Raw genomic sequence first — 24778 nt, 5'->3', positions numbered from 1 at the left:
TCTCTCGCATCGACACCGATATTACGACGACACCGGGCAGTCGGTGCAATCGCGAGTGCGACGAGGACGCCAAACTTCAACCGTACACAATTGTGTACACATCGGCGCGCACTCACACGCGCGCGCACGCGGTTGTTTGGCAGATATACGTCACCCCAACTACTACCAATAACAGGCGGCATTTCCCTTGTTCGCTTGCTCTCGGCCCCACCTCCCGATCAACCGCTAAGCACGCGGCACCAACATGACAGCCGCACGTCAAGTCCACGTTGACTGGAATAAATCTCAAACAGAACACCTAGCGCCCCCTGTGAACATTGAATCACACTATATTTGAAAATACGCATAAAATTGCGTTTATTTACAATAAAAATACCACAAATTGTTTGTTTCACTAACCATTTTTTAAATAAAAATAAATTATTTATGTTAATTCCAAGAAAATAAATTAACAAATTTAATATTTTCTGTAAAATTTACCAATTTACCTGTTCTGTTGCTTGATTTCAATCATAGATGTCGCAAACTGTAATAGTAACTTATTATTACTCGCCCTGTTCAGTCCGCTTCGTCGCTACGGATTCCATAATAATACCGCAGTCAGTCGATGCGAATCAGCTGCTTTGTGCGGTAGTAGCACCGAGAGCGATGTTGTCGTCGCCGCTGCACTGAATGTTGAACCGTTGTTATTATCGTTGGTGTGTTGTGCGGTGCGTCCGTGGCGTGCGAGTCCATTGAGTTTACCTGCCGCATCTTTGTGCCGGCACCGGCATCAACCGTCCAAAAACGAGACACCCGATCATCGTCCGACATTCCCGACGCTCTCGCGTACCAAACGCACCGTTCTCGCCTACACACGCGGCGAGTTCATCATCGTTCGTGCGTGTTCAGTGGAGATAAGTGCCGCGCATCACAGCGTCTCGAAATACCTCCTCGTTCCTGTGGACGGCGACATCGTCGAAGGTCTGGTGTGTCAAAACGGGGTAAAAATTGTGCAAGTGCCACCCGGGCTACTACCACACCACAATATGGATTACAAAAGCGTCGTCTACAACGCCGCTCGCGATGGCAACCTGAATAGGCTAAAGGTAAGGGACCTCTTCGCTAGCCTAGGAAGAAGCAGAAGGATTACCGATCAAGTTTCGATCGCCGCAGCCTTCTTATTCTTCGACGCCACAAAAGTAGCTTAGAATTCATCCGAAAACAGTTATAGTTGTGTTGTACATAGAATTGACGTTGGTGCTTATCGACTTATCAGAAACATCTGATTCGGAGACAACAAAAACATAGTTGTGCAGGAATGAGATGATTGCCAACACCAGCGCGCTCTAGATGACGATGTCGTAATACTTGTAACCTGTATTATAACCTTAAAATGTCATCTGTCATCGACCGCATCGGAGTGCGCATTCACATTCATTCCAGAACAAAAAATAACCTCACATTAATAAGTTACTGTCATTGACCAAGAGAATCTTCAACCGAACAAAAAAAACGTTGAAAAAAAAAGTTGATTTACAATTTCACAGTCACGGATTCGTGCAATGCACACTTCCTGCCAACACTAAAAGTCTTCAAAATCAAGTGTTTTTATTGACTAAATTTACTGCTAACATTTCTTAGTTTTTTTTTTTTTTTGAATTTATATTCACAAAACATAATTTTACTATTTGATTATTATATGCCAATTATCACTCTAATCTATCCGAATAACATTGTGACATGAAGTCCAGTCCAACGTAAACAATGATAACAAATAATTGTCAATCATGCATTGCAGTAAATGTAAATAAGTAGATAATATTGCACAAGTTTTCGCGTGCATGTTTGTGACTAAATCGCGTGGCTTTACTCACGATAACATAAAAGTTTAAAACTAAAACATACAGGAATCCACCTGCTCGTGATAAGAAAGTTGTTGGTATCGATTAGTAGCATGATTTAGGAATGAAATATTCGTGTAAACTGTAAACAAATTGAAAATCGAAGGAAAAACACTTTTATAGGCACGTGCATTGCGGTGCAGTTTAATTAGACTCAATAATTGAGCTACACGTGTTTTTTTCTTTCTAAAAATATGCAACAGAATGATTTGTGAGTGAAATAAACGCATATTTATAATTTTGTTGATCACAAGTTTTGTCGCCGTCAAAATATTTGCGAGTTGCGCAACTCTTGGACGCAGTTTTTGCTTGAGTAATTCGCTTGATGCGACTGATTAACGATAATTGTGGTTATTAACTTTAATTTTACTAGCGATGTTCTTGCTTTCAGCATGTGTGTGGATGTTGTTTTTGTTTCAATTGGAGGCGACAGTTGTCACAATAGTAGTGCTGTTTGTGCCTATCTGAATTATAATCATGTAAAAAACATTTTTAGAGGAATTTTCCGAGCAATATTTCGACGAAATTATTACATTTTGATAAAAATAGAATTTAATTAGATTGATGGTGTTGTTGTGTATGAGAAAAACAATTTCAAAGTGCGTTAATTTAATTATCTTTACAATTACAATTGAAAAATAATAAAAAAGAGCAATATTTCATGTGTAAATTACATATTAATTCTAAATATGTTTTTGTTTTTAATTGTTTGTTATTTTTTATTTTTTGCGTTTGATATTTTTGTCTCTGGGTAGTAGATATTTGTGTATAATGTAGCGTTTTGATATTTACATTGTATCAATATTTGGCCGAGGGGTTATATAATCAGATAGCCTGTCGAATATGTCGGCGTGGAGTGTTTTTCGGTTGGTATCGCACGAAGGTCAAATCGTTTCTCGAGAAATGCGAGATGTTGGAAAGAAATCAATGAATTGTGAGCTGTGTGTTAATTGGGTAATAGCGGCGCAATGCGCGATCGATTTTTATTTATCTTACGTCAACGCGCGCTCTGCGAGACACATAATTTAATTGTACTTTAGGTAGGACATTTTTCGCATTTTATTGTTGGTATTGTTTATGCGTTGTTATGAAACTGTTATTGTTGTCGGGCTAATTTCTGCATATTTCATACATAACTATTATTCTGTCATATATTATTGCGTTATAGGCCTATTTCTGGTTTCGAATTGTTCTATTTTGCACGAAATCTTATTTTTTATATAGAAAAATGTGCTTTTTTTTTCTATTTGTCTTGCTAAAACACCTTGTTCGTTATGAAGAATTGTAATTTTGATTTGTTTGTTACAATCGCGAAGTAATTTAAAAGAAAAGATGGTAAAAAGTCATAAAACTCATGTAGATTTCTTGTAATTCGCATGATTCAATCTAAATCCCCAAAAAGAAATAGGGGTCTGCGATTGTTTTATTTGTCCACTCAGGCACAACTGAGTATTGTGGTTGCAGCGCGCTATCTACTTATGCCTTGCGGTCTACCCGCAAAAAGTGGTGGGGGTAAGCGCACAAGGCTACGAGTGACACATAGTTATTAGGGTGTCCGTTATTTCCCAAAATGGATTTTATTTTTCAGACGCCCCCCAAACTTTTAGATTTTGACCTAAAAAAAAATATGAGACTCATTTCAGCCCTTAAAGTTGATATTAAACCGTGCCTAAATCATAATCCTTTTCCCATTTAAATAACATGGGATTTTTGCACTTTTTACAGTTATTGTTTTTTTATCGAAACAAATATAGCTAAAAATACCGCTGGAACATATTTTGTCGGAAATTTTACGCTCTACAAAAAAGGTCTGAATACTTTTTTCGATAAAATCAACCCTGTAAAAATTATTCAAAGATTAAGTCGCGTTGTCGATACGCGATTATTGTAACGTAAACTCTAGTTTCGATCAATTGATTATAGGTGGCGCAGTTAGAATTTGCTGTAAATGAGATTATAAACTATGTGTATAACTTTAATCGCAAATAACTTTTACAGGAATGTTTTTAAGCAAAAAACCAAAGAGATCATTTTTGTAGAGGGTAAAATTTTGCATTAGAATATGTCTTTGTCGAAGCTGTAGGTTTATTTACTTTGGAGATAAAAATTAAATGCAAAACGTCAGGAAATCCCATGTTATTTAAATGAGAAAAGGATTATGATTTAGGCACGGTTTAATATCAATTTTAAGGGCTGAAATGGGTCTCATATTTTTTTTTAGGTCAAAATCTAAAAGTTTGGGGGGCGTCTGAAAAATAAAATCCATTTTGGGAAATAACGGACACCCTAATAGTTATTCACAGTTATATATAAGTCTCAAGGGCTGCCTAATATCTAATTTATTCTAAAATTATCTAAATAATTTGTATCATTAATTCACATTTTACTTTTGAATACTTTATGAATATTTATGAATATTATACATTTCATGTCTCCTCATGACACTTATAAGTTCATCCAAATGGAAAGACAGCTAGCGAAATACCGCACTATTTTCCATTGTTGTGATGTGCTGTTGTGGCATTTGTGTGTCAGCATTTGCATAGAATTATATGCCGTCCACATGCGCGCGATGCGCGTCTTGTTACGATGTTACGCATGCGGTGGAATTAAAAGGCATTAAGGAGCGGAATTAGTTTCCTCATAAAAGCGGCTTTTTGTTCGCCGTTGCGTGTGCGCACGCACATTTCATTACGTCTGCCGCGGCGTGTGTAACGCATCCATTGCTGTTTGCTGTTATTTGATGAAAACGTTTGGCTGATGTAAACCGCGTAAAGGCGAAGAAAGCCGAGCGAGGAACAAAAGCGAGCAGAGCGTCTGTCTATGCGCTGTGGATATCAGAAAGTCGGCTAGGCCGTGATGCAAATTTTCACATTGTCGAATGCGAATGTATTGTGCACAGCCGAAGACTACTTGTTACACGATGTGTGTGCTGTAACAGTATGTTATGTGTCTAGCGCAAAGAAATTAAAAATTACGTCATCACAATTGAAATTAATTAGTAACATCATTGTTTTACCCCAAACAAATATTTTTCTAGATGTAAGAAAGTTTTTTTTTATAAAATTTCCTATTTTTTGCTATTTTGCGAGATATTTTACATCATTTTTTAAATTTTATTTATTTTTCTTTAAATTTGCAATTTTTTTATTCAAAGAAATCATAAAAAATCATAGTTTTAAATTGTTTTCTATTTGTTTCTTGAGTTACATCCAATTATGGTTAAAAATTTAATTTTTTTATTTTTTCTCTTTAATATTTTACTGCATATAATATCTTTTACTACATATAATATCTTATTTTTCTTATTTTTCCAGTTGATTTACATTATTTTGTAAGTAATCTTATATTAATCATTCAAGAATTTCAGTAAAAAATCGTAGTTTTAACTTAAAATTATTGATTTTTCCTGAAATTTTAAACTTTTTTTCAATTTCCAATATTTTTTGATAAATATCAATTGTCCAATTATTCAAAACTCATAAAACTCCTTACAATTGTGCTTGATTTACATAAAAATTACACTTTCTTCTTCTATATCCAATTGCATTTGAATATATTTGATTGATCCATCACCAAATTAGCCTCCTTCAATTCTACCTATTTCTGCGATTAGGACACGAGTAGGTACTACATTTGTACGTCTGCTATTATTATTACTCGCATTGTTCGGGCTATTGACTTGCCGGGTTTGCTCCAATTGCGCAGGTTTATTGTAGCGCGGACAATTGTTATTCAATGTTACGTGCTACACGTTTCATGCGGCACGTTGCATGTTGCACACCGGCCGATTATTCATTCACGTTGGCGCCCCGTTTGCCTTGTTACATTACCTACTATGCATATTACAATCGAGTGCGTTTTTTGCGCTTGCATACATAGATTTTACTATGAATCGGTAATAATAATTCATGCGGCAACGATCGTATCAGAAATTTTTTATTACCCAGCTTTATGTAATTACGCCAGTTTTATTTTTATTAACGAGTTTTGAGCGGAAAACTGTTTAAAATTTTAATTTTCCACGAATTTGAATAAATTTCCTATCGAATCGCGTGACCCGCCGCACACGATTTTATTGCTATCTGTACGTTGTAATTTGTGGCATGCGAACATTGTTGATTTGTTGTTTGCCAGTTTAGGTACCACAATCCTCTTCCATGATCGATTTTCATGAAATTGTAATTTTTGTTTTAAAAAATGTTTTTTTTTTTGTGTGTGAAACATTTTTTTTTTTAATTTTTTGAGTATGAAAATTTTATAGTCGGTGCTGTGCAATTCGACGCATGTTTTCGCAAGACTTCCAAGTACCGCTCGATAACTGGGAAAAGAAAGTAAACTAATGTCCTAATGTCACACCGTTTGCCATCATTTCGCTGGCGCATAAAGCGAGTGAACTAGTTCATGCGATGTGCAAACTCACTTTGCGCCAGCCGCGCTTCTAAGCTGACATAAAATGTCGGCTTGACGGTGGAAGGATTGAATTGAAGCCGTGTGTGCGATTGGCAGTTGCTAGACTTTACACGTTATAAAACAATGATGAGCGTCAAGCAGGAAAATTATGGCTTAGTTTTCGAAAGAAAAAAAAACTTATTTCTCATTCAACTTATACCTTGATCTCGTGAAAATTCATAAATATATTTGTTATCAACAAAGAAATTTCAATTTTCGTAAAAATTGTTTTTAGATGAAAGAAAATTCGAAGATTTACGTAAATTTTTATATTTGTAAAGCAGAAAATTGCTATTTTAATTATTTGGTTAATTGAATTTATTTAATTTTCCCAAATAAAACATTTTCTAATTAAGTATTATGTTTTATGATATTGTTTTCACATACTTTGCGCATTCGTAAACTAAAAATAGCACTATAACAAAATAAAACGCAATTTTCTCGCTTTTTATTGTTTTGGCCACACTACAACTGCACTAGTGTCTTATGCTTTGACGTTGACGCTAGAGTAATTTGGCAACAGCATATTAATTAAACAAACGTCGGCGAGCACCGCAAATGCACGTTTCGCCTGTCAGCATCCGCTAAAGTCAATAATATGGATGGACCTGCTGATTGCCAGTCTAGAAATTCTAAATTTTCTCATTTTGTTTAAATTACAAATTCCTACAGATTTCAAACAAATTAAATAAATTTCTTATTATGCATTTTATATAATTATATATTGCAGAATGTTTTGAACGTGGCAGGAACACAATGTGCGTAAACGTTGAGGTTTGTGGAAAAAATAAATTCGCTAACCGTGTTATTTTGGGCGATTTCGGTGCTCGGAGGAAAATTTAAAAGTGGCTCGCGGTTGTGGTTGTGCGCGTAGCTATAGCAAATTGTTGGCATACGTTACCAACTTCCCAGCTGTAGTTTTACACCGTTTAAATGAGACAACAGTTGATTTTTTGGTCATTTTTTAAGGAAAAACTTTATTTTTCTATAAAATTTCACCCACAATGAGTTAATAAAAACGGCAGTGACGCTCTGCAAGCGGTTAACTTGCGGTGTAAAATTAGACACAGTTAGAAATAGATTAATAGAGCGTGCGGCGGATAAATGACTCATTCATCTGGAAAAATAGAAAAATATTTTTTTCCGTTTTATGTGCAACTGTGCACTATCCAAATGTGTGGAAAATTCCATTTATTTTAAACTCGTAAATATCTTCAAGTTTGTATCGTTACATACTTTCATCTGCTGTCAAAAATTTTGCACGCTTTTATTGCTACTGGGAAAAGTTGGAAAGCTCTCTAACGAAAATAAATTACAATTACAGGTGAAATGTATACGCTGCACACTTGCACACATTATAATTTATTACGGTTCGCGAATGATTGGCGCGTATTGCAACGTTGCCACTTTTAGAATATCCGAATAAGCAAGAGTGAAGGCTTAAGTCAACAAATGTTTATGTGTTTTTCATGCGTTTACGCTACGCCATTGGTTTAGATAAATATTTGCACTGATGTATCTCGAATGTTTTTGATCGTTTTGGCATTGATTGCAGCCGACTATGCGTTTTTGCAAAATATCGAAATTTCTCCGCCTCTTTATGACCACTTAATGTTTATGGCTCATTTGATGCAGTTTCATTCAATATTTTAGCTGCAGCTGGAAAGTTGTTTTGCATATTACTTACGCACTATACTTTTCTGGATAGTGGTAGGTTGGTATAAACCATTTGAGAAATGAGGAATAATTTTATCTGTCTTTGAACTCGAGTTCAACATCGAGTAGGTTTTGAATTTATTAAAGGTGGAGAATTATTTTTTAACGGCGTTTACTTTGAGCTAGAGGAAGGTTTCTTCAAAGTATAAATTTAGGTGGCTATGCGTGCGCAAAAATGTGTGTGCATGCGTCGTGTGGTGTGAGTGTGCATGCGCGGCGCACTGAAATAGCGACGGCAGTTAAAAGTTATCGGCGCGTTTGCGAAGTGAGTGAAAGCAGGCAAACTGAATCGAAACTGAACAAACTCACAAACGATTGCTGCACGAGCGCGCACGCAAATCGGGGAATCGGTGACACGCTACCTAACATTTTCTTTTCTTTTGCATTTGACCGAAAAACAAAAAAAAATATTTATAAAAATTTATCAAAATGCATATAAAAAGAACATAATATATGTCACTGACCTAAATTGATTAATGTGATAAGCAACGTTGAATGCACCTGCTACTGGATGACAAACACTGCCGCCGTGTCACATGTACCGTACTTTGACGTTGTTTCAAGCGCATTAATTAACAGTACAATGTACAATTAACAAAGAGTTATTTTTTTTCATGTTTGTAAGCTGGCTGTGTTTAAAAAATGCAAAAACACTGCTTTCTATACTTGGTACTTAGTAAAAATTACCTGTGTTTAAATATTACCACATATTAATCATGTTTAATTAGCGGTCTTGTCAATTATGGTTTAAATGCTCTAAGAAAACGAAGTTTTTAATGTTTAATTTTTCTTTGTGTTATTGTTTCTCGTGTAGGACTAAATTTTGCTTTCGGTCACCTGCATATTTAATGTTTTAGTAAAATTGTAGATAACTTGAGTGCAAAACGTTCTAGTCGCACGAGCACCTGTTAATTGGGGTTACCTGGTTAAAAGTGCCACCGTTAATGCTTCACACTTTTGCGCTGCGAACGCGTTTGAGCGTTTGAAGTTGGAAGTGATTGCGCACACGAGGGAATGTGCCATAAGTTGATAGAAATGTGTCGGAATCTTTAAATAGACGCGCAGAAGTATTGATGTACTTTACGTGGAGATTGAGATGTTTAAAAATGTAAAACAATTCCGTAAGATGAAAGACCAATGATGATGGGAACTGAACATTTGGTTTTTAATAATAAATGAAGGATGAACGATAAAATATGTGTGAGAATTTGTCAAAAAATTTCCAGTTGGATAATTTACATATTTTAGGACAATTATTATCTTCTTTTTTTACGTTTATGGCAAGTAATAAAGTTAAAACTTTAATACGTTGTTGACAGATTATTTGCGATATTTATATTTTTGTAAATTAACAATTTAAATCTATTCTAGTCTAACAAGCTCGATTTCCTGCATAATAATTATATCCACAATTGCAAAAGCAAACCGCGAGTCTTTTTTAATAAGTTTCCATGTGGAAATGTGCATATTAATTCCAGCAGATATCAAGTATCAACATTTCTACATGCACGTAAAGTTATTGATAACGCAACAGCAACCGCATATTGCATCGCGCGAAAACAATTCCGCGAGCTAAATGTTAAACTGAATGTTAATGCACAATCAATTTTAATGATTACTTACTGAATAATTATTGATTTATTACGAGATGTTGCTTTGTTTTCTTAAATCATAATGAAATTAATTTCGTTTATATTTATTTTAGTTTTCTATAAGATTATGGCGTTTGTGGAGAGAAAATAGTGATAAAAACGATAAAGTGCGATTTAATGAAGTGTATAACTACCAACTGTAAACAAACACAAGACACGGGCAATTAATTTAATGCGTGAGTAACAATGCAAGTGTTGAGTGAGCACTGACGCTCGGTGCAGTGACGCACTCGAAGGATTAAATCGAATGAGGAAGTGAACAACCGACACTAATGTGTAAATTGTTGTTAAGGTATGTTTACATGTTTGCATACAAAGAGTGGGTACTTGAACGTGTTGCAAATGTACTTAATTTAGGTTATCTATCAGTGTTATATTATTTTTTACGTGGAATTAGTGTTAATTTTAAAATTCAAGATGAAAAGGTGTAAGACATGAAAGAAGTCGATGGACTCTTTGACCTTCCTTCCAAACGAAGCAAACGACTGTATAAAATTTATTTTTGCGCATTTTTTGTGTTTATTTGCAATTTGTAACCATTTAATCTGCATTTAAACGCGTTTTTCCTTTTATAGTAAATGCAACACACTGTATACTGGTAGGTACAAAGACGTGCAGAGCAAATAAACAATTTGCTCCGTCATTCCGCTTCGATCTTTTGTCGCTTCGCGCACGTTTGCCCACGTTCACTCCGATCGTATTCCGTTTAAGGTGAAAATTACACCGTTCGCAGGCGATTGACGCTCGTCTCTGCGCCGGTGTTTTTCCGCGTTTGTCTCTCGCCTGCATCTCGAAGAATTAATTATAATCCATAAGCGGCGCAAGAAAAATGTTGAAATCACTGATGCATTGCGGTGCAAAACTAATACTTAAAATCAGGAAAAATAATAAAATAAATAAATGCAGGAAAAAATAGGTTAAAATAAAAGCGGTGTGATATGCATCGAGGAAATGCGCTCCGATAAAAATTTTCGACTAATAAGCACACATAGAGTTTTATTCAACTCGAACTTGTTGTTTAGTGTTTACATGTTGATATTGTGTTGGGAGTATGAAAGCAACAAGGAAACCGATACGCGTTGGTATGGTATTATACGCATTTGACATTTTTAACGCATTGAAAGTTTTTCTTTGTTTGCTAGTTACTTGCATTACGCACGTGTTATATTAAGCTATATCTGGTTTCTAGTTACATACTTTTGTGTGATTCTTGGTCGTTAGCACCACGATCGACCGTCGACTCGTTAGAAACGCAGAAGTCTCGGTTTCAATTTCTATTTTTGGTCGCGCAATTGTCAAGTGAATGTGTCTTTGCGCACAGAGAGACAAAGTCATGATCACGCAATTAGACATCTCAGTAAAAATCATCTTGGAAGACAGGAAAAACAAAAAATTAAAGGTTAAAAGGTTAAAAATGAAAATAAAAATGAAAATTGATGTTTTGTTGATTTTAAGTATGTAAGATAATGTTTCCTAAATGAAATAATGATTACACTAGAAAGTCGCTTTGCTTCCACGTGCAGAGTATCAAATCAAAAAGTTTTGCAACGCAGTGAAAACTACCGCCGCACAGAGAGCGAACTTCTAATGCACGCCTTCATTATTGTCGAATTAAAACGATTCCAGTGCGCGCATGCACGCACGCGCGTTTCTAATTCTAATCGGCGAGCTATCATCTTATCATGTTCCATTTAAAATGTCGAACAAAGCGTACTTGCGCACTTTAATAACGCACGCTGATGATTCACATCTCTTTATCAACCTATCCCCTTGAGGAGGTATTTTTCGACGTGGAAGTGCAATTAATTGCTGATTGGTGTAATAAAACCGGATGGTACCCGAGGCGCTTTCATCGTGTGCGCGCTTGTCGAAGAATTTCTTTGTTCCTGCAAGTTCAGCGGCCTTGCTGCATTGGTTTTCTTTTATTGTGGCTTGGACTGAGTCACAATCTTTTGCGTAGGACTAATTTTATTATTTTTATGTTTTTTAAATTATTTTTGTATAAGAAGTGTATGTATGTATGTAGCGCCATCTATGGTTTGGTAGTTTTGATATTTTAACACAGGTTAAATTTAAATTTACGCGGATTCACGCATTGCACGCACGCATTCTTTGTTATAAATATAAATAGACGTCATATTATTTTGCCTCGACGACGTGCTTTGTATGGTTTCCAGTTTCCACGATTTGTGCGTTCCGCGAACTTGTTATATCTATTTCTATCATTCTATCATTGGATGAACTTCGCTGCAATCTCATTTCTCATCTTCACTTTCGTTTTTCACTCGATATATATTGTGAATTGCTTCCTTGCTTTGTTTTGTGATTTTCTTCGAGTTATGGGTAACCATAGCTAATTATTAATTACTTTAATACCGTATGCAATTTCTTCATTTTCTTTTCATCTAATGACTAGTCTATTCCGAGTTTCTAATACTCTCCGGCGTGTCATTGTTTTTGTTTTGTGCGCAGCCGCGTTTTATTTTATTGCACGCTTCTTAATTGGATTTCTAATTTATTTCACTACTACCTACGCTACAGGTACGCATTATTGCTGCGTGTGTTGTTTTGTTTTGTCGTTACGGCGTAGATAAGGACAATTATTTTACGTGTTGCTAACTACTTATCATGCCAAGTTTAAGTTTAAGTGTAAGTATAAGTATTAAATTAGCAAAGTGAAATTTGATGTGGATTAAAATGGAAATGTGCGAAGTTTTCGAAGAACATTAAACTGAAACTGAAAGTTTAAGGTGTGGTGTGTCTTTGTTACTTTACTTAGATTTAGTAGGAAATGTGTTTGACACTTGTACCGCATCTCAATCATAGGTTTAATAATAAAATGGTTCAAGTGAGAATTAATTTTCTTATCTGTATAAAAGTAGAAAACAATAAACGTGTAGTTTACAACTTGAGAAATTGATGGTTCAATGATATTATTGTTTGGCATTGCCCAAGAGATAAACGATAATTTCGTGACTCGTTAAACTTTACGTGTCTATTGCGATTTGGCACTGAGTGAAATTTTGATTGGAATTTCGTGAAGTCACGAGGTTTCAATTGATGTCAAACGTGTATTTAAAATATTTTAGAAGTAGATAATGATGGACTTTTGAATGCATTCCTAGTTCACCATCTGACGCCTCTTTTTTTATTAATAATTTCTCCGTTGTGTTTTTTTAAATATTTTTTTGTATTTATTTCTTTGCGGTTGGAATTTTTCTGTTTGCTTTCATTTTGTATCGTCTGCGGTTGCAAACGCCAGCCGCCGCGTGCGTTATTATCCTATAAATTTTCATTCCGTCTACATTGCGTTCAAGAAGAAAGTCCAAACGGGAGTAAATGAAGTGTGCACTCATTACCTATTAATCGCTGTAATTACAGCGCTAATTTTAGCGCGCGCGTAAAAGTGAATCGATGAGTTTAATAAATAAATTGCTAATTGTTGGTAATTAATAATACTAGCCATATTGTGATATTTTAATTGGTCGCTTAAGCGGCGTGTTGAAATTTAAATTTAAATTGTTAAACAGAGTTTTTGGGCAACAAGCGAGCGGAGAATGTTAAGGTTTGCGAAATGCGATAAATTTGAGTTTAATTATTTGAGGAACAAGCGGTTTCTAATTATTTCGCAAGTTGGAAATTTTACACATTATTAAATACCACTTTTTTTGTAAATATGTATTTACAGGAAAAGAAAACACGAAAATAAAATCTAAAAAAGGTGTAACTGACCTTGGCAATAATATTTAAAAAGAGGTTTATTTTTTTTCAACATTTCTACGATGATTTACAGCCATGATTGCGAAATTTCGTGTATTTTTCGATGTGAATTATTTATGCTAATCTACAAACTTAATTAACCTAAGCACAGAGTTATCTAATCGTTTAATGGGATTTTTTTCTTCAGTTTTTTTTTTATTATTTATTAAGGTGCGAACTTTTTTTACAACTTATTCATTCAGTTTATTTTATTATTTTATAGACTTGTGTAAAATGCAATTAATTAAATGAAAAACTATTGTTTGATTTGATCTAGAAAAAAACTGATTGCGAAACTGCTTGTTTTTGTTTTTAGCGCAGTAAATATTTCGATGCTTAATTAATTTTTAAAGCATCATCAGACAAAACGAATTTTTCCTTGATCTTTTTTTCGCTGCTCGCCAGGCGTAAATTACATTTTCTCGCGCGGCGCGAAATGATGCAAAAAGCACCTCTAATAAGCAAACACTTTTTGCACTGAACTCGGAACAAAATGGAGTAGCGCCAGACGAAAATTATTTATACGAGTCTGGCGCGCATAACCTTGATAACAGTAGTTTAACATTGTCCGCAGTGTCGCGAGTCGTCCCCGCGACGCTCAGATTTATTCGCAAATGTTTTGCGCGCTGCAATCTTTTTTTTTCGGTTGGGCGCGCTAAGGTGAGGCGCCAATTTCATATCGCGTACACGTTTACACCAACACCAACACTAAAATTCGTAATCGTAAACAGGAAAAAGTACATAACGCATTTCGTATGCAAACGATTTGGGTTTTTGTGTGTGTATGTGTTTGTTCGCACGGTTCTTACGTTGGAAACGTCCTCCAATTGCTCGAAAAGTTTATGTACGTACGGTACACGGCTATATTTAGATAACGCACGCCCAAAATGTTTAACAAAACAAACGCGCACGCCGCACCAGAAGTCCGAAATGCGCGAATCGCGCAAAAGCCGCGCGGTGATTAATCATCGTTATTGGGGAAGCGATTCGTATTCGGAAAAATATGATTGTAATTTTTTTGTTGTTGGATCAAATATGGTTTTATCGCTAACACCATGCTGAAATGTGTTATTTATGGTTATAATCATATTAATCAAGCCACTGATTGAACGTTTTAAATGCATATTATAAAATATACGGCTAGTCAAAGCATTAGATTAATTTTAATATATGCAACCAATTATACACGCATAAAACGTTGTTTTTTGGCTTGAAAGACGCGGAATTCCGCAATAGCTTCGCAATTTCGCAGTAAGATAATAAACACGAACCTGGCAAATCACAACACCCGTGGAGGTATTTGCAAGACGATCAAAACAGCCGTAAACACCGATGAATATAGAAATAACAATCGTAAACACCAATCGCAAATTGATGAAAAACAAAAAATAAATATAATTTAAGTATTTTGCGTTTAAGTATTGATTAATCTGATATTAAGAGCATAGATATAAAATAATAAAAATTAAAAAAAAAACATTTTATCCTGCGTGTATTATCACTAAATTTGTAGCGGGTAACACGAAAAAAAATAACCACCGAACCTATCTCGCATCGAACGAAAACGAAAGTCTGAATGTCAAGGTTGTTTACATGGCGCAGCGTTCATACTCGTAATCGCGTTGATATCACATCACATACGATGAACAACGTAATATCGGCGCTGGTTTTTTTTCCTCTCCCATTGGCGAAACGATGCCGAAAAGATCTCCAGCGAGTTCAAGCCCTGCGGCGATTAAATGCTGCAGCAGGTTTTACTACACTCTTTGTATATGTGTATGGTGAGGTGTGTGAACAGTACTGTTCCTTAATTAAAGCCGAACGTACCGTGTGGTTAGTGCAATCATTAATGCATTTAACATTAACCACGACACGCGAGTAATTAATTTCGAATTATTTTTAGAACTTATTATTTGAATATTGCACTTTATTCACTGAAAAACACGACATAATCATGTTTAAATCATGTCACTGGGTGATTTTAATTAATTCTAGTTTTGTAATCGTATCAATCGCTAATTAATTCTCATTACGACGTATTAGCATTTTGTTTAGTCACTCATTGTTCATAAATTTCTTTCTGCTACATTTACGCGAATCAACTGTACGTTTTATACGTTCTGCGAAAATCATTTATTTCTTACGAAACAATAAATGTTGTATACGCTTGATAAATTTTTTTTTACAATCTGTACTTTGTAATGCAAATTGCAAGTGTTGCAATCATGTAAATTTTTATTTCTCATTTTTATTGATAAATATAACGCGATAAGTTTACGACGTCGTGGAAAAATGCACTGTAATGCTGCGAGCATTAAAATTGTACATAAATCTTGGATTTGCCCAACGTCAACAGTCAACAATTGTATTGTGATTAGTAATTAATTGCGCATCGTACGACATTAATTTAATTACATACTGGGTCATATTACTTAAGCGTCGCAATAATCATTAATATTTTTCGGCGGCGCGCTCGATGTCGCAAAATTCAAACTTGTGTCCCACTTTCCTGTCGAAGACAAAAAAATTCAAGGCTACTCGGCGCACGCACACGCAGCCGTAAGACACATATGATATTTCGTGTAATTTTTTATGATTGTGGTCTGCGAGTGTAATTATTACTTAATTCGGCACATTACCCGGCTCGGCGGCTGGCACTCTGGCGCGGCGTGAAAGTGAATTTTGTTTCGATTCTTTGAAAAATTTCGCAGTAGTCGCGTGGATACGGCTGACGCAGCTCGCTTAGCTCGCCCATGTGATTTGAATTTGTGTGATGTGTTTGATTGTTGTCGGCGTGGTTGTGTTGTGTATCATTGGCGTTTTTCGCTTGCAGATCTATCTGCACTGCAACAAGGGGAAAGACGAGGTGAGCCAACTTGTAGCGGCGAAGACATCCGGGGCCACACCACTTGTCATCGCCTGTCGGAATGGACACTATGAAGTCGCCGAGTATTTGATTGAGAACTGTAATGCGGATATTGAACAGCCAGGATCAGGTAATGTGTATTTTTATCTAAAAAAATCGAAAAAATTAATTTTTTACTTTTTAGTAATGTTTGATGGTGAGACAATAGAAGGTGCACCACCTTTATGGTGTGCCGCCGCCGCCGGATATCTTGAAATCGTCCAGCTGCTTATCTATAACGGTGCCAAAGTTAACAGCACAACACGAACGAATTCCACTCCGCTGCGCGCGGCATGTTTCGACGGACACATTGATATTGTTAAATTTCTAATCGCGCACGGAGCAGGTATTTATCTATCACGACGCTAACGTCTGCAAATCTCAATCACAATGCCTTTCGTTTGTATTTTTAGATATCGAAGTGGCGAATCGTCACGGACATACGTGTCTAATGATTGCATGCTATAAGGGTCACATCCGGATCGCGAAATACCTCCTCAAGCTGAAAGCCAGCGTCAATCGGAAGAGCGTCAAAGGCAATACGGCGCTGCATGATTGCGCCGAGTCTGGCAGTCTGGAAGTGCTCAAACTGCTCATCGAGCACGGCGGCACCATGGACGTCGATTCCTACGGTACGACTTATATCGTAAATCGAATTTCGTTTTTCTTCGTGCCATTAAATTTTATTGGATGCTTTTTTTTTCACGCTGTGATTTATTTTCGTAGGCATGACGCCATTGTTGGCTGCAGCGGTGACCGGCCATAATCATATTGTAGAATATTTAATCAAATTGCCGCACCTGGTGTCGCGTAAGGAGCGCATCGACGCGTTGGAGCTCCTGGGTGCCACCTACGTCGATAAAAAACGTGATATGATTGGCGCCCTTATGTATTGGAAACGCGCCATGGAGGACAGGTATAAATATATTTCTTAAGCGAGAAAAGAAATAAATCCTGATGTTTTTTTGTGTGTAGATATAATGGTGATCCGCCGATACTCAAGCAGCGAACGCAAAAGTAGCCGCGTATGATTTCGCTGTGGAAATCACCGATCCAGAGGGTCTGGATGATCTCATGGCTGATCCGGACGAGATGCGAATGCAGGCGCTGGTAATGCGTGAGCGTATCCTCGGCCCAGCACACCCCGACACCAGTTATTACATCCGTTACCGAGGGGCTGTCTATGCGGACGCTGGCAAGTTCAATCGCTGCATAGAACTGTGGAATTACGCGCTGGATATGCAGCAGTCGATGCTGGAACCGCTGAATCCAATGACGCAAAGCAGTCTGTTTAGTTTTACTGAACTCTTCTCGTTCATGATGGGCGAGGAAGGTAAACCCACGACTCGTGGTCGTGTTGTACCACCAGTGGAGTTTAAAGAACTGCTTCGGGTGTTTACTAAAGCTGTAAAAGAAGTAGAACTTGGTAATTTAATGCTGGAGCGTATGCCAAACGCTGATCGTGATGTAACGTACCTCAATCGTGTGCTGGTTATTACTTTACACTTGGCCTGCCTGCTGACTAGACTGCTCGACCAACACCCGGAGGATGAACGCATTTCGGATGAAATCCACCGCGCTATTTACAGTCTTGTGCGGTTGAAGATACGCAGTAAGTTAGGCAGGACTGCTTTACACCTGGCATGCTGCAGAGAGGCGGCGTTGGTCGGAAGATATCCGGCTTGTCAGTTCCCATCATCGCATTTGGCCGAGGTGTTGTTACGGGTTGGTGCTGATCCGAACGCACGTGATGAAGAAGGTAACACTCCACTGCATTTGGCCGCGATGGCACGACCATGCCCCACACGCCTACCTGCCATTTTGTTAGAACACGGCGCGCATTTGGATCTGGTGAACAATGCGGGCGAAACATTCGCGAGTCTGCTGGACATCGGACAACGCGTGCATGAGCTTGTCAATACGGCGAAACACACACGGCTGAGTTGTGCCGCCGCACGGGTGATCAAACAATTTAAGATTCCGTACAAAGGCGTCGTCACGCACGCACTTGAGACGTACATACAGAACCACTAATTAACTCTCCGGTTAACGAACGCAGCGAAAAAGTCATAGGCGCGTGTTTTATATAGAAGGGCGGCGAATGATAACGAAAATACTTCCACTCACATTATGACAACTATTATTATATAAATATATATTATATACTTATTACAACTCGTAACAGAATAACTGAATTATTAAAACACTGTCCATGTGCGATTCGATTCGTTGGTGATCGAATGCGGGAAAATGTGCAAGATGAAATCAAAAGTAATACCAATACACCTATACAGTTGATGACACGCAAAAAACAAACAGCTAGTAATATAATAATTGATACTGAGCAGTGCAAATTTACTACATAAAATTTTTTAAAGTCAAACAAATGGAAAACTACCAAGGCAATTTTGTAAACTTATAAATTGACATACCTAGCGAAATTTTAAGCAAACTATGTTAGCATAAGTCCTAAACTGAATGTGCAACATTAAGAAAAAAAAACAAGCGAAGCTTCTAGTTTATATTGAAACACTAACTAAACGTAACGAAATTAAACTTTAAACAAGTAATGTAACAATAATTAGGCAATTTTAGTAGCTAGTTGGGCGCATATTAGTAAAGCACACCAATGAAGATGACGAAAAAAAGACAAGATTCATGAATTGCGTTCTGATTTGTTTGTGGAATTTAACAAGAAATTTAAATCTCATCGAAAATTATTAGCCAATTAGTGAATTCTATTGATATGGATCTAAATATTTGATTAGCTAATTGAATATTTTTGCTATTTATTGAAATCATGCTCATCCAAAATGAGAAAACGCATCACTTTTGTGGATAATTATTAATTACTTACTGCGATTACGACTCAACTGATTAGGATCATGTGTTGAGTGATAGACAAGATTGATTATTGTACTGAGTACTGATATCTTCAAAGATTTATCTAGATAGTTTATTGGGTCTTAAATAATTTTGAATCGACTTGACTTTTGAAGTGTAATGAAGCGGTAAGAGTGCAAATTGATGCATTCTCAATAACGACTGATGTGAATATTATATTACTTATCACTCTCTCTCTCTCTCTCTATTATTAAACTCGTTCGACACAACTGAACAAAAATATTTTTCAACGGTAGTAGCGGTGCGGATGGAGACGACAAGGCGAGACAAAAACACAAAATGCTTGATAGAAGAAACTTGTGATTTACGTGTACGATAATGTAATTAAATAACAATGAAACACTGATAACATAAGATAAGTTAATTAAGATCATATAGATGACATAGGCATAGGTGGCGCACAAATTGGGAAATTTATCGAAACGAAAATTTAATTGTGTAGAGAAATGATTTAAGAGAAAATATTAGGCGAATTGAATGGCGTAGGCCGTAGAGGATATGTTTTTCTTGTTTACTTTGAACGTCATATACATAGTACATACCTATATCATGGATTAAAGCCGCTATAGACTACGATTTAAGTTATGCATACGTTACAGATTTGTGTGATTTATCATTATCATTACCGTCGTAACTGATTTGAGGAACTTTTGAGTTTGTTTCAAGAGTGCTACCGCTAGCGCAGATCGCCCTAGCTATATCTAAATATATCCTAAGTAATAATTAAATTTTCGAATAGGTTACATTCTACATGTAAGTAAGGCATTGTATATTTGAAAATATGAATTTTGTTATGTATTATATGAGAATATGAAAGAAGAATAAAGCGTATAAATTATTACCTTCTTGTTTTCTCCGGCGGGGTTACTTTAAATCTGCAAAACTTTGTTCTTTTCAACACCCAACGTAGACACTATATTTTTTGCCCATTTGGTGCATAAATAGTGTAAAAATAATTAGGAAATAATGAGTTACCTGTTAAAAACTGAAAGTTTAGGTGTTTTTAAGAAAAATTAATCAAATTTAGGGATTTTTGATATTATTTACTTGCAGCGCCCTCTATCGTGCGCTTGCTATTTGTTAAATTTAAAGTGAACACAACATTGTTAGTACGTTTAGAACATAAATAGTTTAAAAGAATAAAGATAATTATAAGTTTCAACATTAAGTCCAAACATTTTCCGTGTTTTAAAATAAATTAAACAAATCTAGGGACTTTTGATATTATCTGCTCGCAGCGCCCTCAATCGCGCGCTTGTCAATTGTCAAACTTACTCAGAGTTCGCCATTTTCGCGTTAACATTCTCCTAACCTCTGTGCATAGTTTGTGTTTGCTGGAGGACGCTCAACATTCCATCCAAACAAACGTGGTCATTGTGTAAGTCTCTGAATATTTCATCACTTTCTCGCCGGTGATATTATTATAGCATTGTTGGTCGCGTCCACCTACTTCTCGCAGCGGCCAGAACCTTTACGCTCTGCCTTACCAGTTTCTCACTGATTGTTTACGTGTTTCTGTCTTGGCTCTGTTGCAACAGCGTTCTTCTCGTTGGCGGTCGTTGATTCTGCGTCTTGGTTGTATCGTTAGCGATCGTCATGATGATGGACAAAGATGATCACGAAAGGGCGCGCGATCGCGACCGGGGCGGGCGGCGCGATCGTCCCACTCGCTTCTCCTCAAACGATCGCGACCGCAGCCCGGACCGCGGTAAGGATCGTGGCGGCATGAAGTCCTCCAACTGTCGCGTGTACGTCTCGAACATTCCGTATGAGTTCCGCTGGCAGGATCTGAAGGATCTCTTCCGGCAGCAGGTGGGCGAGGTGTCGTTCGTCGAACTGTTTGTCGACGAGAATGACAAGGCACGCGGTTGTGGCATCGTTGAATTCTCCGAGCCATCATCGGCGAAGAAGTGCCTGGAGGTGATGCATCGCTTTGACTTGAAAGGGCGCAAGATGGTCATCAAGGAGGACTTTGGCAACCAGCGCGACAAATACGGCAATCTCGTCGGCGGGGGCAAAGGTCGACGTGATCGTGACAACGATCGTGGGGATCGGGGTCGTGATGAACGCCGATACGAACAACATAACTCATCCGGGGGTGGAAGCGGTGGGCCTATCGTTGGTAACACCTACGGTCTCTCTCCCGCCTTCTTGGAGGACTTGAAAATTCAGACTCCCTTGAATACACGCATTTTTGTCGCTAATGTAAGTATTACTCCTTTGCGGGTGTAGTAATTTTTAAATCCGGTACGTTTTGGGGGCTCGCAATTCTCAATTGTTGATTTTCCCAAGCTCACATTGTAATCAGTAAATATCTTTCACTGTTCGGCTTGATGGTGTCGCTTTTCGTGTGTCGAATCTCCGCCATTTTGTCAATTGGGTGCGAATTCATTCAGTAAAATTCAAATTTCGTGCGAAATTATAATGGTATCTTCGTATGTGTTGGCCGGTCGGGGAATTCGAGTCGTTGAGTCCGTCATCGAAACGTATTTGCTGATTAAATATCACAATCTCTCGACGTTTGTGGTTTTGCGGTTCACGGGCACTCGACTGTTCTGATGGTGTGTGTTTCTCTTTTTGGGGTTGTCTCACTTCTAGCTGGAGTACAAGGTCGATAAGAAGAAACTGAAGGAAGTGTTCCGTATGGCCGGCAAGGTGATGTCGGTCGATATGCCACTGGCGAAGGACGGTACATCGCGCGGTTTCGCCGTCGTTGAATACGACCATCCGGTCGAGTCGGTGCAGGCGATATCGATGTTCAACGGGCAGCCATTGTACGACCGTCCGATGACGGTGCGCATGGATCGCGGTCCTGAGCGTGATAAACTACCCGAAGGCTTGAAGTCCATCGGTAACGGCTTGGGTTCGAACGGTGAGCCATTGCGAGATGTCGCTCGTAATCTGCCTTCACTGGTGAATCAGCCACCTGCGGTTGCAGCGAGCCTTAATAGTGGCGCTGGTATTTTAGGCGCTGTGCCTAATCTACAACTCGGCGCTGCCGCGAATGCCTTGGGCTCTTTGAGCAGCAGTGCGCTGAGTAGTTTGGGTACTACCCAGGCGGCTGTGTTGCAACAGGCCGCTAATCTTGGTTTGTCTAATAATCTACTCGCCAGTTCATTGGGCGGTGGTGATATAAGCCTAGGCGCTGCGAACCTCTTGCAGAATAATCCGTCTTTGGCGGCGTTGGCTGCCTCTAGCAATTCGATGAGCTCCGCGCATAACAACAATTTCAATCGGGGCGATAATAATCAGTCGAGCAGTGGTTTCATGTCGAACAACCAAGGTGGTAGTAACTATGGGGGCGGCGGTGGCAGCCAAGGGAATCAGTCGAGTATGGGCGGCGGGCAAAACATGGGGCGCAATAGTTACTCCACAGGGTATGAGTCGAGCAAACCCAGTGGCTACGGAGGTTTTGGGAATAACGGAAATGACAGAGATAGCCGCCCACAGCAGCAACAGCACAATTCCGGCGGCGGTAACATGTACAATTCGATGAACAACGGCGGCAGTCAAATGATGCGCGGTGGTGGTGGCGGAGTTAACATGATGGAGCGGAAAAAGTGTAAATTATTAATTTCAAACGTAAGTATTAATGAAACCATCAAATAAATATAATTTTACTGAATTTCAATTTATATTTCAGTTACCACCAACGGCGCAGTACAAATTAATCACAGAAAAATGCCAAGAATTCGGAGCTGTTGAAAACTTCGAAGAGCAAGGCATCGGTTCTTTGCTGGTTACATTCATGACAGAGTGGGACGCCGAACGGGCGATGAGTATCCTTTTATATAACCATCAAAACTTTATTTTACTCACACAGGATAAGAACTTCGCTATGTTTTCCTTAACGTTGTTTTTACAGAAAACATTGACAGGGCGCGAATCGATGGCCGCACAATTGACGCCCGAATTATCTAAGCACCGACCGTCCGGAGGGATCTCACCTATATTAGAATTCGTTGTTGGTCCTTCTTGTTATAGCGCGTGGTCTGTATTTGCTTCGTTCTTCACAGCGGCGATACTCTTGTTTATATTTTAATTTTATTTCGTGAACGCGACCGAACATTCTTTGATCAAAGTATTGTCTACTTTTGTTTATTTTGCCTACGAATTGCAAGATGGAATGACTGCCACACATCTGGGGAAGATGTGACTTGAGCATTATGTATAGGAACTGAAATTCGTGGGAAGATCATTTATGTCATAGTTTCGATAATCTACAAATTATTTTACTTAGCTCTTTATATTACTTGTAAGGACTCTACGTCGATTATTGGTTGTAAGAGAAATCTACGTTTGATTTGCGGTGGAATTTAGCGCGAGGGAATGTATTTTACTATTGAACATAACAAATTTGATGCGAATGGACAAGGATAATGAATTATTATTAAATAAACACTTCGTACAAAAGTTTAATAATTGGTGAGTTATTTTAATATTTATACTAGTACATGACTTTGACGTTGTGTAAAATCATTTTCTTCATTCATCACTCGATTTTATTCAGTTATTCTTAAACTTGAGTTGCGATATTTATTATTTGTGTAATAAATAATTTAAAGTGCACTTGGTTGAATACGACTTCGATACGAATCGATTCTTACCTTGTTTGTCAATCTTTAATAGAGATTGATGATAATGTTAAGTTACTCAGCATTGCGCCACAGTCTTGGACTTGTTTTGAATGGGCAAAAACAATTTGAACTCCGAAGGCAATTCGTCTTCTGAATACAGTCTGTCGGAAAAGTAAACGCGTCGAATCCGGCAGTTGGCATGCACTTGCACCCTCAGTGTCTCCACATAATTTGTACCATAAGCCCTACGTGTAAAATCGGCCACATTGAATTGAATCTGATTCCAGCCGTCGTCCAGACGCATCGGCATCGTGCAAATAAACGGTTTCACACGTGTTGTTGACTGATAATTACTGGCACGGAATCGCCTTCTTACATTTTTATCATCTAATATCTACCAAAATATATAAAAGTATAGATTTTTGGGTATTATAGTTTCAATTTTCACTTACTTGTACTTCAAAAGTAAAATACTTCTTTAGATTCTTGACAATCATCACCAAATAAGGTAGTTTTATACCAAGAGTTTTTCTTGGATCAGCTGGACAAGTGATATATGTAGTGCTGACATTGCAACCGATAACTTCCAACACAAGTGACTGAATGTCTTCGTCGGTGATGCGTTTGATATGACCGTTTTTCACCTTTTTGTCCCATATTTGCAATGGTTTGCTGCCGATGGAGTACAGGATAGACAAGAAGCCGCTTTGAAAAGTGTTCTTAAACATGTCCACCGCTGTCTTCAAGGCTCAGCGTATTGTGGGTTTATGTAGAGCGTAGAAGTTGACGACAATTTGGAACTTCATGCACGTAATTTAGATCATTTCCACTTCGAAATTGAGAATGTTTCGTATCAAATGAGTGATGAGGTTATGATATGCGGCAAATCAGCTTGTTTACCACGCTTGTACTACAACTTGTCACTTTGGA

At 37.7% G+C, this 24778-nt stretch overlaps 3 protein-coding genes across 3 annotated transcripts; 2 read left to right on the top strand and 1 right to left on the bottom strand.

The window, feature by feature from the left end:
* The first annotated feature begins 612 nt into the window (after window positions 1-612).
* On the top strand, window positions 613-20112 carry LOC135800434 (protein fem-1 homolog CG6966). The gene is given in 7 exon segments (XM_065313673.1): window positions 613-1088; window positions 16296-16458; window positions 16513-16713; window positions 16781-16999; window positions 17094-17283; window positions 17343-17368; window positions 17371-20112. Coding segments are annotated over 7 exon segments (1890 nt in total). The 5' UTR covers window positions 613-1028; the 3' UTR covers window positions 18402-20112.
* Window positions 20113-20527: 415 nt separating this feature from the next.
* On the top strand, window positions 20528-23693 carry rump (heterogeneous nuclear ribonucleoprotein rumpelstiltskin). Its single transcript, XM_065314855.1, has 5 exons — window positions 20528-20649; window positions 20810-21476; window positions 21870-22853; window positions 22915-23050; window positions 23137-23693. The coding sequence occupies exons 2-5, from the start codon at window positions 20868-20870 to the stop codon at window positions 23190-23192; spliced, it is 1785 nt and encodes a 594-aa protein (XP_065170927.1). The 5' UTR covers window positions 20528-20649; window positions 20810-20867; the 3' UTR covers window positions 23193-23693.
* Bug22 (cilia- and flagella-associated protein 20) lies at window positions 23686-24761 on the bottom strand. Its single transcript, XM_065314856.1, has 2 exons — window positions 24301-24761; window positions 23686-24242 (listed from the first exon to the last, which is right to left on the bottom strand). The coding sequence occupies exons 1-2, from the start codon at window positions 24574-24576 to the stop codon at window positions 23925-23927; spliced, it is 594 nt and encodes a 197-aa protein (XP_065170928.1). The 5' UTR covers window positions 24577-24761; the 3' UTR covers window positions 23686-23924.
* Window positions 24762-24778: the final 17 nt, after the last annotated feature.

Source organism: Atheta coriaria, unplaced genomic scaffold (assembly GCF_025399875.1).
Source record: "Atheta coriaria isolate IRGN ID8LTWV9N9 unplaced genomic scaffold, Caltech_Dcor_3.1 hic_scaffold_10_pilon, whole genome shotgun sequence".
Lineage (NCBI taxonomy): Eukaryota > Metazoa > Arthropoda > Insecta > Coleoptera > Staphylinidae > Dalotia > Dalotia coriaria.
Note: the sequence above shows the minus strand (reverse complement) of the source record. Positions and strands in the feature narration are given on the sequence as shown.